This window comes from Ciconia boyciana, chromosome 2, assembly GCF_034638445.1.
Source record: "Ciconia boyciana chromosome 2, ASM3463844v1, whole genome shotgun sequence".
In the NCBI taxonomy this organism is placed as follows: domain Eukaryota; kingdom Metazoa; phylum Chordata; class Aves; order Ciconiiformes; family Ciconiidae; genus Ciconia; species Ciconia boyciana.
This window is the reverse complement of record NC_132935.1, coordinates 136927505-136943397: the sequence shown is the minus strand read 5'-3', so window position 1 is coordinate 136943397 and position 15893 is coordinate 136927505. Positions and strand designations below refer to the sequence as shown.

At 36.0% G+C, this 15893-nt stretch overlaps 1 protein-coding gene across 6 annotated transcripts in view; it reads right to left on the bottom strand.

The window, feature by feature from the left end:
• Positions 1–15893, bottom strand: part of DGKB (diacylglycerol kinase beta) — a 325820-nt gene that overhangs the window by 191096 nt on the left and 118831 nt on the right. For all 6 annotated transcript variants that reach the window (XM_072851476.1, XM_072851474.1, XM_072851471.1 and 3 more), the window contains 3 exons: positions 13937–14022; positions 11371–11460; positions 9584–9744 (listed from right to left, as the gene is read on the bottom strand). In XM_072851476.1, coding sequence (XP_072707577.1) covers positions 9584–9744; positions 11371–11460; positions 13937–14022 — 337 coding nt within the window. The remainder of the gene's footprint in view (positions 1–9583; positions 9745–11370; positions 11461–13936; positions 14023–15893) is intronic.

Genomic DNA, 15893 nt, shown 5'->3' with positions numbered 1-15893 from the left:
CTACCTGATAACTGATTTTTTTAAAAAAAAACAACCAAAACCCAGCATATAATACTGACTTGTCTCTCAAAGAACTTACAGAACATTTCCAGGCACATTCAGATATCTTTATTGCCTTAACTAAATACACTTGCAAAAGATACTGTTGTTGTAGATCATCCAAGTGAGAATATCACCATATTGCTATGAAATCAATTATCACATGTTGTAAAGACTGAATGAAAGACTGAGGTGTTCCACTTGCATAAGTTCTGTTTTGCCATTAAAATTCTGTATCTATTGATGTTAGAAAAGAAGTCATTCATAGCAGTGGAAGTTTCTGAATTGCCATGTACAAGTTAATCAAATGGACAAAAACAACAGATGGAACAGGAATCTGGATATCACAGTTCTCTTCCAGGTTACTGTCTTAATTATTGTCCTAGAGCATTCAACTCCTTTTTCCTCTCCAATATGTTCTTGTGTATGTGTTTGCACATGTATTCAAAGTTTCAGCTGAAGGGATGTTGGAAGATTCTTATTTAAATCCTGTCTCAGTAAGTAGACAGATAAGATGTTTTCCACATCTTAAGTATCTTGTGCAAATGAAGCAGTCTGAGTAAGATTAGCTATAGCTTTAAGCTTCCTAAGGAACTTGATTCTGTTGACAATAACTCTTTAGGGTATGTATGCAGAACAGCATCAATAGCAAAGATCCCAAGTAGGCTCAAACCTAAAGCATGCACTCAGCTGATCAGCCTAGACAAGGGAAAAGCAATTCTGGATCTACAAAGAATGTAAGCCTCTAAGGGACTCTGCTGTTACCCTGAGAGACAGCACCCCTTGCAGTCCTTCTGGCCAGACCATTAGGCAATCCACCTAAGTGTGAACGGAGAGAATATGTATGCTCTTTACATATATAACAGCTACATAACTTGGTCAAAAATATGAGTTAGTTTAAAATTTGAATGGAATCTAGCCCAAAAGGAAAAAAAATGAGATGAAAATCAGAGTTACCTAATCAGTCATTCATACAGAACATTTCTAGTTAAACACAAGGATATACAATGGTTGCTTGTACAATCTTAACAGCTGCTATTTGTAAATACTGATCATTACTATAGCATTTGGGTTGCTCTTACACCTTCAATACTGCACTGACACCAATGAGAACTGCTTTCATTTTAGAATGATATCTACTGTTTTAACATAGGGAAGGTTGCACTGTGCCACACTTTAGCTAGTATAATTTGCCTTAAAAATCTCTCTCAGTAATATTTCTTTCTATACAAACTTGTACTAAAAGACAATGCAGATGTTTGAAAGTTCAGCTTCTTATGCTCCAACACTAATTACAGAGCTGCAAGGGGCTTAGTAGCATATGCTCTGTAATACCCTATGCAGTCGCAAAAATTCAAATGATAGTTAAACAGTGTCGTTAACAGTTTATCTCCTATTAACATCAGATACATTTATGATTTATTTAAAAGGTAAAAAAAATGAAAGAAAACAAAGGAAGAAAATGTTTATGGTAAAAGATTTTCAGTACTGATTCACGTTGACCTAATTTTGGCTCCATAAAGGCTAAACTCTAAACTAACTCAGTGGCAGAACAGTAAATTCAAAACTATGCTTGCTTCTAGAAAACCTACTTTAGGACTCTCGTCTTAACAGCAATGCAAACCTACTCATAATTTCTTTCAGCGTTATTACCCACAAAATGGAAAAAAATACAAAGTGCTATGAGTAACTATAAAGGAAGTCAGTGGGAGATAGATGAATTGTTTGGTTTAAACGTTTTTAGCTTTTTTGAGGTCAGTCATTATCTGAGTACAATTAATTTTTTAAAAATATTTTCGAGTTGTTTGCGTAATAAATATAAAAAATCGAGGTCTAGCAAAGTTGGCTGCTGCAGGGTGATACTTGGTACTCAGCTGACTACCTTTGTGCCTCTGGTTTGGCCTACAGCTATTTGCTCCAGTCAAGGATGTTACCATGAGCCTCTGAAGTGCTCACCTATCTTTAGGAATAAGAATTGTTCATCGTGAGATATCAAATAGCAATGACTTTTTTTTTAAAGGACTCCATTATAATTTTTGCCTGATTTCTCTGGATTTTTTTGTTTGGTTTTTGTTTGTTTGTTTTTTAATCTTCAATGAAGGTGTAGCAGTTATAGCACTGCTAGTACTCCCAGACTTAGAAAAATAGGACATTTTGGCCAATTTTCCAGGAACTTTTATTGACTAATCCAAGTGGAAGAGAGTTACAAAAAAGGATTTTAAAAAGACTATGAGTGAATTTCCTATCCTTTATAATCATATCAGTGAATGGACTTTGCCTAGCTGATATTATTTCTGAGCTTTTAATCGACTAATTCAAACCCTAAACCTCCACAGTTATTTTGGCTACACAACTCTGCCTCCGTCCTGCATCCTGCATGTCTATGGCTTGTTCCTAGAACTCCTGTGGTTCTCCTTCCCCTTCTAAGTTTTAGAAGAAAGCCCAGGTAGAGAGAAGCACTGACTAATTTCTCCTGAGTATCCACCTTGAAGAGAAAGCACAGCAAGCCTAAGTAACAGAGGTTTCTTGCTCTCTCTCTCTCTCTCCCATTTTTCCTAACCCTAAGTATATATGAGGGCTTCTCGCCCCTTCCACATGCTCTTTTCAACCAAGCATTTAGTGAAAGTCAAGGTTTCCAATGCTTAATCACAACCGAACATTCAATGAGGCATTCTTTGAGAAAGCTTTTACCAAAATACCCATTTTGTCTCACTTTGAGACAATCATTTGAGAAACACTAAAAACAAGCATTGTAACTTCCCTACATATTTAACATTCTTTAATAACTTCCCCATAAAAGATGCATAGCCTTGACAGTCACTCCATTTTAATTATCTAACTAAAATTGCTTGACAACTAAGCTACTTTTCCCTAAGCTTAAAAGGATTGTTTCTTCACATCTTAGCATTATGTAAAATTTTTTACCATGCTGTTATGTGGTTTGATGATGGTGCAGATGCAAGTCCTTCTCAAGGTAACAAAGACTGTTCTGACATTGTTTTTTTGTGTTTCTTGGTTTTATGTGAGAGTTTGCCTCGCTGTCTGTTGGTTGTTCATCTTCCATGTCCTACTGCTCAGGTCTCACTCAACAAATGAGTATTTCACCGTCTTCCATGCTTATATGTTTTGTGTGTACTTGAATTGGGTGCATTTATTGTGAATTTCATGGAATATATGCCCATCCACTGGTACATTTTGTAAGTAACAACATGTATCTATGCTTTGTTGTGACTGCATGACTGGTGAAAATGGTTTGATCCTGGCAAGATCCGAGATTAGACTTGTGAGCAATTGTTTGCAAAAACAGGGTTTAGTTTTGGGGGTATCTATATCTACTTTTTTCCTCTTATTTTTGCCACTTAGAGTAATGCTGGCATACAGTCATGAATATATAGGGTTTTAGTTGGGGGGGGGGTTGTTGTTTGTTTGTTTGGGTTATTTGGTGTTTTGTTTTGGTTTGATTTGGTTTTTTGTTAAGTTCAAACTTTGAACAGAAGAGTTATTACTGAATTTTGTGAAAATATTTCTCTATGCTAATATAGCATGCTATATAATTGATTAGTGAAGTGGTTTTTTTTAATACAGGCCTGGGATACAGATATGGAAAACAGCTAGGATAAAATAAAGCAGGTGTGCAGGGGTATTACAGTACACAAGCTTATCTGAAGTCACTGTCCACATATACATGTTGACCCACCATTAATGGTAAGCAGCTGAGTGCTTGAAGAAAGTAGCATAAGTTCTGTTATTTATCCATGGGGAAAAGGCTAACCATGACAAATACTATGCGCAAGCTGACATACTCTGTCTACACACACACTCCAAGTAAATTGTTTATAACCTCAGCAAGTTAGCTAAATGATGTGACATGACTGAAATTCCATTACTGCAGTAATTGCAGAAATCCATTGCAAGCCCACCATCTAGAATACAGTCTGGGTTAACACACCAATGCTAACATTATTGAACTCTGTCTTTGATGATCACTGTGATAATATCATCCTAGTGCATAAGTGTATGACTATTAAAGCAGGTTGTGTAGATTATAGGGAAAAACTTTATTTTCTCCAAAATATGTCAGTAATTTTACTTGCCACTGTCTGACAGTTGGCCTTTAATATTATCAGTTATGTTTGTCCAGATCACCAAATCCTTGATTTTCCAAGACAAGCTTCCACTTTCAGGTGGTCCTACTATATTCATGAGGAGGAATTTTTGGTTGTTTTTTTGTTTGGGTTTTTTTTTTTTTGGGGGGGGGGTGTTTTTTAAAGCAAATATGACTTGATTGCTTCAATACATATTTTTCTTGGATATTTAGCTTGCTTCAGTGACTCCAGTATTATTGGGAGGCAGATGGAACTTCTCTCCTGGTATCTTGCCATCCTGACAGAATGATGGATGTGTGCACTTGAAAAATCTTTATCTTATTCTACATTGCTCTTAGATGTTTTCTAGCTCCTGCTTTGAAACTGACACACAGCTTGGCTTACGCTTTGCATGGTTCTTCCATGCTTTGTGCTTTCATCAGGTTGAACATTGCACATACTCATTCAGCTACTACATCTCTCTGTGTTTCTTACTTTTTTCCCTGTACTTAAACATAGTATAGTACATATACTTATGTACATATCAGAGCTCTGAGACTGCTGGAGAAAAAAATGCCTTTTTTGGCTTGAACACACTAATCAAACTTTTCACATACACACGCTACTGTAAAACATTCATGTTTCAACTTAGTGCATCATTTTCCTTCCAATGGGTAAATTGCCTTCTGATTGTTGCCTATGATAAAACAAACTAGATTTGTAGATGAGGAAAGAGCAGTGGATGTCATGCTCAACTTCAGTGAGGTTTTGAACACTGTCTACCCCAGCATTCTTGTGTCCAAGTTGGGATATTATGGTCTTGATTGGTGGAAAATAGGTTTAAAAAACAAAGGCTGGCTGGATGACCTAGCTCACAGGCTAGAAGAGGCAGCTTCAGGGAGATCTAATAGCAGCCTGCAAGTACTTATGAGGAGGTTATCAAGATGACTGTTGTGGTTTAACCCCAGCCGGCAACTAAGCACCACGCAGCCGCCCACTCACCTTCCCCCCCCCCGGTGGGATGGGGGAGAGAATTAGAAGGGCAAAAGTAAGAAAACTCATGGGTTGAGATAAGAACAGTTTAATAACTGAGATAAAATAAAATAAAATAATAATAATAATGATAATAGTAATAATAATAATAATAAATTGTACTGAAAAGGAAAACAACAAAAGAGAGAGAGAGGAACAAAACACAGAAAAAAACGAGTGATGCAACTGCTCACCACCTGCTGACCAACGCCCAGCCAGTCCCGGAGCAGCGATTGCTGCCAGCTCCCTCCAGTTTATATACTGACCATGACGTCATATGGTATGGAATAGCCCTTTGGCCAGTTTGGATCAATTATCTTGGCTGTGCCCCCTCCCAGCTTCTTGTGCACCTGGCAAAGCACGGTGTCCTGGTTTCAGCTGAGATAGAGTTAATAGCCCCACACCAGCCACTATAAAGAAAATTAACTCTATCTCAGCTGAAACCAGGACACACGGGAAGCTGAAAAGTCCTTGATTTAGTATAAGCACTGCTTAGCAACAACTAAAACATCAGTGTGTTATCAATCAACATTATTCTCATGCTAAATCCAAAACACAGCACTATACTACTAGGAAGAAAATTAACTCTATCCCAGCTGAAACCAGGACAATGACAAAGCCAGGCTAGACAAAGAACGTGAGTTGAAACAAGAGAGATTCAGACTGGATATAAAGAAAAACATCTTCATCATAAGGACAGTCAAGCACCAGAACAGGATGCCCAGAGAGGTTGTGCCATCTCCATCCTTGGAGGTTTTTAAGACCCAACTGGATAAAGCCCTGAGCAATGTGACCTGCTCTCATAGCCGACCCTGCTTAGAACAGGAGATTGGACTAATGACTGCCTGTGATCCCTTCCAACCTGAATTATGGTCCTAAAGCAGTAAGCAGTAAGGTCCTAAAGCAGTAAAAACACTTTTACTGAGTTTTACTCCCCTAGCCTTTCTAAGTATATAGTGAGATTGTTTGTTGTGAAATACAATTTCTGCTGTACTGTTACAAAATTCATACAGAAGGTTCTATTCATATTGGATTAGAGACTGTGCTTATTATTTGGCATGAATCTGTGAGGCAATGTGCAATATGTTGTAGGTTACCATTAGTTTTCACAGTGCCTTGGAAAAACAGTAAAAATTATAAAAGGGTGTAATTCCATTAAGTGTAAGTTTCCACATGTAGGCAGGAAGAATCACCTATGAAAAACCCAAATGAGATATGAAGTAGTGGTTCTTCAGAATAGTATCTGAAATTAACAATGAATCACAAGTCAAATATGAATAAAGAACTTCATGCTAATATTAAGAAGGCTAATTTTTCTTAATAAAGGTATCCTCTGCAAGACATGAATTAATTCCTCTTTTCCACTCAGTGCTGATAAGACACCAACTGCAGCATTGTGGCTAATTGGGAGCACTACAGTTCCAGAGAGATATGGACCAAAGGAAGTAATTGGACTGAATTCTCATGTTTTATTTGAACAGAGATAAAAGCGACACATGATCAGATGTCTAGAAAACATTTTCTGTGAGGTTGAAGAAATTGGAGATAGAAAGGCTACAAAACACAAGACTAACAGATGATCTGATAGATCTTCTAGTAGATAATAAGTAGTTTAGCAGAGGAATGGAATAATTTGTTTTCCATCTCCACTCTGCACAGGACAAAATGACCTGGGCCCAGACTACACCAAGACTATTCACATTAGACATGACAAAGAAATTTCAGAGTAAGGACAACAAAATAATACAGTAGGTCACCACAGGCAAATTTCCTTTATTGGGAATTTCTAAGGACAAACTGGATAACCACCTGTCAGGAATTAGGCAAGTACCACTGATGCTCCCTTAGGGAGACGAATTAATAGATGACTTAATGATTTTCTATGGTTCTATGAATAACATCACCTATGATATCAATCCTTTTGGTTTCTCTTAATATAACATTGTAGGCGGCACTAGTATTTTTTTGCTATAGGCTTGACTCCAATTATGTTCTTGGGTACCAGCAGCTATGGACTGGTGCGCAACATGGTGGTAGATTGTTGCTTTCCCAATTCAGTACTTGCCAAAGTTTGTATTAGGCACCAAGTACTGAAAACAATTTTGCTTCTATGAAATTAGGTTTATTTTACTTGTAGCCAAGTTTGAGTACTTTGTCTATTTACATAGACAAACATTTTGCCTGGCTTTTCAAGAGTTATTATGAATGCTACCTAATATATGAATTACACAATTTTAGCAAGTCTAAAATCCAATTTCTGATTTTCTCCATTTGCTTTGTCTTATCCACACCTACGAAACTGAGAAGCAGGCATTTTATGTATTTCCACGTATGACAAACTTGGCAGATCTTACTCCTTCAAAAAAGTGATTTTACAATTTTAGAAGCTTTTCTCAATGCAACATATTGTATTGTCCATTCCCGGTATAATTTTCTGGTGCTCACATTTCTATTATGTGAAGAATCATAAGTTTTGTGTTATTACATTTATGAATGTGAAGTTTTTAAGTGAAAACTGAGTCTTCTGGTTGTCCATGGAGCCCGGTGTATAGAGCCTGCTATTTTCCTGCAGTATTCTACAAGTAATTTACATTGCCCTTAATATTATCATGATCTTGCCACTGTATAATTTCAGTTCAACTTTTTTTCTTGAATGCAATTCTGTTTTCTTCCCTTGAAAAATGCTAAAGGATTCTTTGAAGCGTAGCACATTCACAGATGTCCCAGTATCTACTTGGCATTCAATTTCCTGTTTCTGTGCTGTGTCTTTACATGTGGTGGTGCTCTACATTTTAGAAACTATTTAAATTGCACTGTATTAATATATAGGTGTAAAATCTCATCCTTCCTCCGTCTCACTTCTTGCTTGCTTCCTTAGTATAACACATTTATTTTCTCTCTTCATTTGTGAGCTTTAGCATCGATATTCCCTTTTGACAAAGTCACTGAATATGTCCCCCTGTGCTGGGCATTTTCTGTTATCATCATGGTATTTTTTTCCTGAAACCAAAGATTTTCCTTTACACTTTCTCTCCTATTTATTAACTTAATTTTGCACTGGTTTTGATGCATATACTTTGCATTTATGTACTTTTATATACTAATTTCTGTTGCAACTAGTTGTTTTCTGCACTTGCTTCGAACAACAGAGGCTAAAATCCAAACTATACAAACAAAAAAGCCTCAGCAACAACTTCTTATTACTTAAATATCTTAACCTTGGGGAGACCTGATTAATTGTTTTTTCAGCATTTAGGACTACAGAGTACAGGAAGCCAAGGAATGTTTTTAAGGAATAGACTGTCTTTGCATATTGCTGATAGGCACTATATCAAATTTACAGAATTGAAATTAATCTGTAAAAATTGCATCAAGCACTTAAAGCTGGGGCAGAACCTTGTTAATGCGGAAGCACAGCGATCAAATAAACTAAACACACATCCTTAATTTCCTTGGATTTACAATGTTGTATGTTGTACCTCCCATTAAAACACTTTTCTGTAGCATTTTGAAATACTGGATTGCAGAATTAGATATCCTGTAAAAGTGGATTTTGATTTTTATAAAAAAATAATATACAGATTCATGTAACATATCTGGAACAAGTTGATTTCAGAACAGCCAGCGCTAGCTATTGGAGGGCATGTTCCCAAGTTAATTAGACTTCATTTGTGTCTGAGTTAAAAATCTTATTTATGAACTATTCAATCTGTGAAATTTGGACCTCATCATGGTCGCCCTTCTGTTTGTGTTTGAAAGCATATCCAAAGCAAAAGGCTGAAGAGTCAGACTGGACATGCTTAATTCCCCTCATATATGCAACGTGGATAGTAGATATAATTGGAAACCATAGAGAAGCACAAGCCGGAGATGCAGTTCCTAGGACACGAAGAGCTTCTTAAACCCCTCTTCCTCATAATTCATTCTAACTGTGAATATCCCCATAAGACAAAACAAAGAAGATACTTGGGGGGGGGGGGGGGGGTTATATTATTTTATTTTATTATTTAAAACTGCCCTGAAGAAATAAAGAATGCCGCTGTTCTTTTAAACAGTTCTGATTATGTGAATACTAACGGAAAAGGTTACTTAGAGTTTTATTAAGTGATTAGTTTTCCTTTATATTTTTATAGGACCTTCATAATGACAATCTAAATTTAGTGCTATGGCTGCTCATAAACCATTAGAAAAAACACAAATATCTTCTTTATAGATGGGAAGGTAGAAGGTCCTGAAAAATAATTCTGGTTTGAATGTGTGCAAGTAAATTTATGTAAATTGCTGTCAGTCATCTATGTATTCATTTCACTAGCAAAATGACATTATAAATGATCTGTGGCCAACAATTCTTCACTCGAAGACATGCAATGCAAATATTTATTCAAAACAGAAAAAGAAAATCACTTAAGGATAAACATAAGTCTTACCACGCCAATAGAAAAGTAGTTATTGATGATGTTGTAAGGCACTGGGTCTCCTTTCTCATCTTTATCATTGGGTATTACTTCGAATTTCCACCTGTCCAGCAAAATCTCTGAGCTGTTCTCAATGTCTTTTAAGATCTTCATCAAATTCTCACCTTCATAACCTAGCAAAACATGAAAATGGTTATTTAATCAAATATAATAAAGTTTCATTCCATTTTCTTTCTCTTTCTAGATGATTGGAAAAATGAAAAATATGCATATAAGACCTGAAAAGCAGGATTGTGTGTGAAGTATTGACAATTTTCCAGCACCTGTCATTAAAAAGAGTACAAATACAAAGCTGACTTCTGCACTCAGCTAAATTAATGTAAACTTAGATTAATTCTACAGATTTCACTGGGCATCAGATTTATACTGGAGAAAATAATTTGAAAATAACTGGGCAAAGAATGATGAAAGCCAGAATATTTTCATACTGTCTTTTTCTACTTCGGTCCAGATGGAATCACTCAAAACAGAAGGTAAATAAATAGAAGTGAATGGGACAGGTCCTGGCTAACGTAATCAAATACTCTCATAGCTGACCCTGCTTAGAACAGGAGATTGGACTAGCAACTTCCTGCAATCCCTTCCAACCTGAATTGTTCTATGACTCTACTCTATGAACTGTTCAGAAAGTGAAGCAAGGCTGATTTGATTGGGTTTTGGGTTGGTTTTTCTTCTTTTCTTTCCTAAGACTATGTGAATAAACAATCACCAGTCACGATGGACAAAAGAAAGGAGGCCCTCAAATGATTTGACAGAACATTATGGTTAACAAAGAAGTTCTGTAGCACAGAAACTACAGAGAATTTGCTAATGACTATCTGATAATAAGACAGACATTTGGAAAGGAAACTTACTATGATGAGACAGAAGAAGGAAGAGATATCTACAAAGGCTGAGAAGTTCCAAATAAAGAGCCAAGTTTCAAATACACAACAACTCGACTGAAACAACCAACTGAGACCTGAACTAGAACTGGCTGTGAGCCTATAAACTGACAAGCTTTCACCAGAGACTGAGTCTTGCCTAAGACTTTCTTCTTTGTGTCTCCTTCAAGTTATCCTGTAATGCAAATCCTGAATGGGAATAAGTTATTGGAGGAGCTGAGAGTAAGGCTCCATACATACAGGAAAGGATGCAAAGGGTATTAAAGGTTTGACTTTACATATATTCTCCCTTCAGCATTCTTTGCCTTCTCATTTCCTGATAAATAGCACCACAGCACTTATTGTCTGGAATCCTCGGTAGGAGAAGAGAAGGGGAGTGGATCAAAGGAACTAGTCTGAGGCTGAGACACATTTTTCATTTAATATTTATGAATATTAAAAAAGATGAAACCACTCCAAACCCATTATTAGCTGTTTTCAGTAACCCTTTCAGAACAGCCCCAATTAAAATCCATTTAAGAATACTCCCTTTATAAGGTATTGATCAAAGAAATAACTGCAATACAGATGGTAAAAAGCCAACCAAATAGCTATATACTACTCTCATTGCACCTTGTAGCCTTTTGGTGTCAGCAGAAGCTACAAACAAGGTACAAAGAGTGATTATGACCTTTAATATCTGTAAAATCATTCATATAACATTTACAGACAGCTAATTCCAAAAAGAGGAAAGGTGATAATGGTTCTTTACATACATCATAAAAAAAAAATCCAAATGTTGAGAGTAGACTTTGATGCAAAAGTTATTTTTTCCCTTTTAATTACATAATGCATTGTATTTTAATTTGTGTTTACCTCCTCCCCATCTCAGACACCTTGCTAAATCATTGCCAGTCCCAAGAGGCAGGATAGCAACTGGAGGATGCTTAATCAAGTTTGCTTTCTCTGTGAATAAAGAAGGAAAAACACAACTAAGGAACAAAAAAGTCTAATTGTATGGTACTGATACAGTAACTGTGTTAGGTTTTGGTTCAGTGACAGACAGTGATACATGTTTTGTATATGAGATTATGCTGCCTGCTCAGCAACAAGCATTTCACCAAGCCACTCCATTATCCAGCCCCTTCCCCAGTCAATATTCAGTCCTTAATCCTATTTTACTTGATTGTTATCACAAGAACTTTTGTAACCTATAGATGTGATAAACGTTCATACACAACTATACTCAAGACCTTTCCAAGACTGAACATGTTGTGCTCTCTGTTGCTCTCAGCTCTGCCATTCCCAGATACGAATGCAAAAAAGTAACAGCTAAGGGCATGAACAATGAGACGAATCTCGTACTTTTTCACCTGGGTAATCGAGTTTGTGTTTAATGTGTATTCACTTGGATTTGTGTCTACACATGAGCACCATTACCAAGAACTCCCTGGAACCAACACCAGGGGTTTGCCCACCAGGAGTTAAACCCGCTATTCAAAATGAGCATTGATCTACCTGATCAAGTCTAAGTCAATATTCTGTATTTAATAAATAGTATTTTGAAATGTATGAACTTACAGTGTCTTTTGACTTTTTACCAGTACTTTTCTAGCATTTCAAGCCAAAGAATCTCTGTTCAAAATCCAATGGGAAAACCCTTGTCAAGAAATACAGCCTTTCTAAAAGCTGGAAGTAGGGCAGATATCTCCCAGGTATAATATTTCAAATATATAATTTGACAAATTCCCCATTTAATTGGAATGAGTAGCATGTCTAGTTTAAAAGTTATACTTGAGTAGTTAAACAATCAGCTATTTTCTTCATAGAATTATGCACAATTATCAGCAATTCTCAGCATATATATATTTATATATCCAATGCACGTGGCAGGGACATCTTGTTATTTATCAATTTCTCTCTTCAATTATTTAGGAAGACTTAGCATTTACAATACCAGTGTACTGCAAATCTTTAAGACAATTTAACATTTAATATAGTAATAAAGAAGTTTAAAAGTCTAAACTGAGGACAAAAAGTTTGGTTGTGTTTTTTTTTTCTATGTGGGTTGTTTCTTTTTTTTTTTTCTTCTTGCTTTGCTCTCAGCTAAGATTCTTTGTCTATCAGGAGATCAGGGAAGAAAAGATCCAACTAGAAAGTGTCTGTTTCTCAACACCGGTGATTTCTTAAACTTTATATGCACTACTTGTGCCAAAAGGCTTTGTTTACTAAACAACAGCATTCAAAAATCTAGTTCCTGCACCTATGAAACAAATGGAACCTGGATCCTCCAAATTATTTCTTAGTTCTGTGCCACAAAATTTGCTGCAGAAGCTAGTATTTTATTGAGACAAAATGCAATTTTTTTGTTCAAATAATGCCACTGAAAGAGAAAGTAACTGCATGGCATTTTAGACATCATGGAAAAAAGCGATGACACAATTAACAGCTGCAAAACTTCACCCCTTCCAAGTTTAGACAATACACTTGTTATTTATGTACATCGATTTATAATTTTGAAAGCTATTTGAGAGTTACAATCAATAGCTTGTATTTGCAAAAAGTTTGGTGGGTTTTTTTTTTTCCAAACCAAGACTAGAAATATGCCTTTGCTGTCATCCATTCCTCCATGACATCGTTTTTACTTTTCACTGAACTTTAAAAGGTTTTCTGGTCCACACCTCCCACAAAGCACACACTTTTAAACACTCTTCATTCGAACTTTCCGATTATTCTTTTGACCTCTCTTCATCTCCCTCCTAATTTCCATCATCACACATATCTTTTTTTTTTTCTCTGCAGCCTCTCTAATGCCAAATAAACAATCATGTGGTGTGGGAGATATTCTCCCTAATAAGCCTTGATAAGTTTAAGTCTGTAATATCTTGAGTTTTGGGCCTTCCTAATGGAGGACTTTATACAGAGGACTTTACGTACAACTTTACGTACAGAGGACTTTACGGCCAACTGACTGAAAGAACTCTAAAACTGAAAGGACGTACATACCTTGCTGCACAGGTATCTACACACCTGTCAGAACAGTCCTTTTCAAAGGACTGTTATCCCATTATCTCCATTATGGAATAATGGAGCCTAAACAAAAATTTGGTAACTGAAAAAAGCAAATGAGCTAAGGTAAATGGTCTTAAAATAAATAACTCAGACTTGATCCAGTATGAACTGAAATTAAAATAGATTGATTCAAGTTTCTTGCTTTTGGGAAATCCAGAGGACTACAAACACTGGACTTGTCTAGGGATTTTGAATATCCTTTGCAATTTGAATATCCTTAAAAATAATCATGTCCCAAACTAATAAATTTCAAAAGTTTCAATTAACAAGACCTTGTTTGAAATAGCTGTACCCATACTTTGGTACATAGGGAAAAGCAGTAAAATGAAAAACATGAGCGAAGCAAAACTATGTAAACACTATTGATTACCTATGCAATCCAAAATCCAGCCTACTGTTCCATCTCCACCACATGCTAGTACTCTGAACTCAGGAACATCTCGGAAAAAATTTAACCTAAAAACAGTAAATGAAGATATCTATTTAATTATCATAAATGCATTGTGCATTATGCAAACATTTTATGGCTTAAGACATTTCATTTAATAGTAAATGGCAAGTGAACACTTGAAATAATAATCACCTCTGCTCATGCATTCATTTTTTAGACAAATACAATCCAACACTGTATTAGCTGAAAACTTTAATATGAAATTGTTAATTCAAGGGTTATTATGGTACACTAATACTAGAAATAGCTTGGACCTGATGGTTAATCCAAATCTTTGTCTCAGTTTAAATCTTGTTTGAAACTACTGTCAGAAAAGATTCTCTGTTTACATAGTTATAAATCGATATGTAGCATCTCAAGACAGAAAAGTCTAAGGTGGTTAAATGTATTTGCCACAACATTTTCTTGTGAGGTGTTGGCTATAAAAGCATCTGAAAACAGCATATTTCTGATAGTACACTAATACAAAATAAGCTGAGCATTTTGTGGTTGATAAAAACAACTTTGCACCATGGTTTAATACAAAATGAGTAAGCATCAGATTGAATGCATCCATTCCATCATCCTACAAACCATATTTTAAAAGTGAAATATCTTTGGTAATATTTGCCTGGCTACTTCTGCTTCCATATCCATCGAGTGCTGGACAGTATCACCACCTCATTATCCACTTCATTCAAATAAATGTTCCATAACGCTGAAAAGTGAGGATATATTAAAACAATTCTAAGTTGCAGTATTTTAAATTTAAAAGCATCTTTTCAGGATAGCTTTTGACATATACTGAAATTAGTCCTTACAATAAATTGTGACTAGACAAAGACCTTCCAGTAATTTTGCTGAATTACTATATATACATCTGTGTGTGTATGTACATTCACGTATATTCTATTCATTAGTGTCACAGACATCTTAATGCATATTCTATATGCTAGTGATGGGGTGTGATTTCCAGTGTGCAATCTCCTAATAAATGCACAATTAGTACACTGTACCCAGATTCTTAAATACAAATAAATATACACAATAACTTGCAAATGTTTAATTCAAGCTATTTCCATAAGAAACTTTAATGCTGCACAGAGAATGGTGTTCCTGTCCCTAGAAAGTTTTAACAATTCTTTTAGGCCTCTTGATAAAATCAAGAACCCAAGAAAACTACAGAGTAAAAGAAAGAGATGGGAGAAGGAAATGGAAAGCACAATGGTCAAAAAATGTTATTGAAGATGTAGAAGACGACAGGACAACTTGTTCTATTAGTTTTAGACCAGAAATTCAAGGTTAGCAAAGCTACATAGAATTAAGCCCATCACATTGTTGTCCCACTCCCTGTAATTTTCTCTGCTCAGAAGAGCTCTTAGTCAACTTCAAGTGTCAAGTACAATATCTGAAGGATGCTTACTCATTCTGTATTAAACCCTGCTTCGCCCTTCTCACCTCTTATGTTCTACTTCACACATCCACAGGACAAATGCTATAGGATCTCTTCCGATCCAAAATGTCATGTGCCAAATCTGACTGGGTACACTTGGGGAACACATCTTCTAATAAGCATATGTGCTGAAAGACCCTCTGCTGGAAAGTCATCTCCTACCACTGTAAGAGTGGGCACTGAGATATGCCCCGGCCCACAGGTGTGCATCTCTGTCACTTCACGAGACCTGGCAAAGAGATAGATGCCTCCCATCACCCTCATTCCCACTTTGACGCAATGTGTTGGGTCTGTAGAAAGTTAGCAGATCTAATTATATTGCTTCCAGTACTGAGGGTATTTCAGATTAATTTAAAATCAAATTATAGCCCAGAGGTGACAGCAGGGTACTAACTTCTATAAATATTTAAGCATTTCTATCACATGTAACAGATGTCAAAAAGA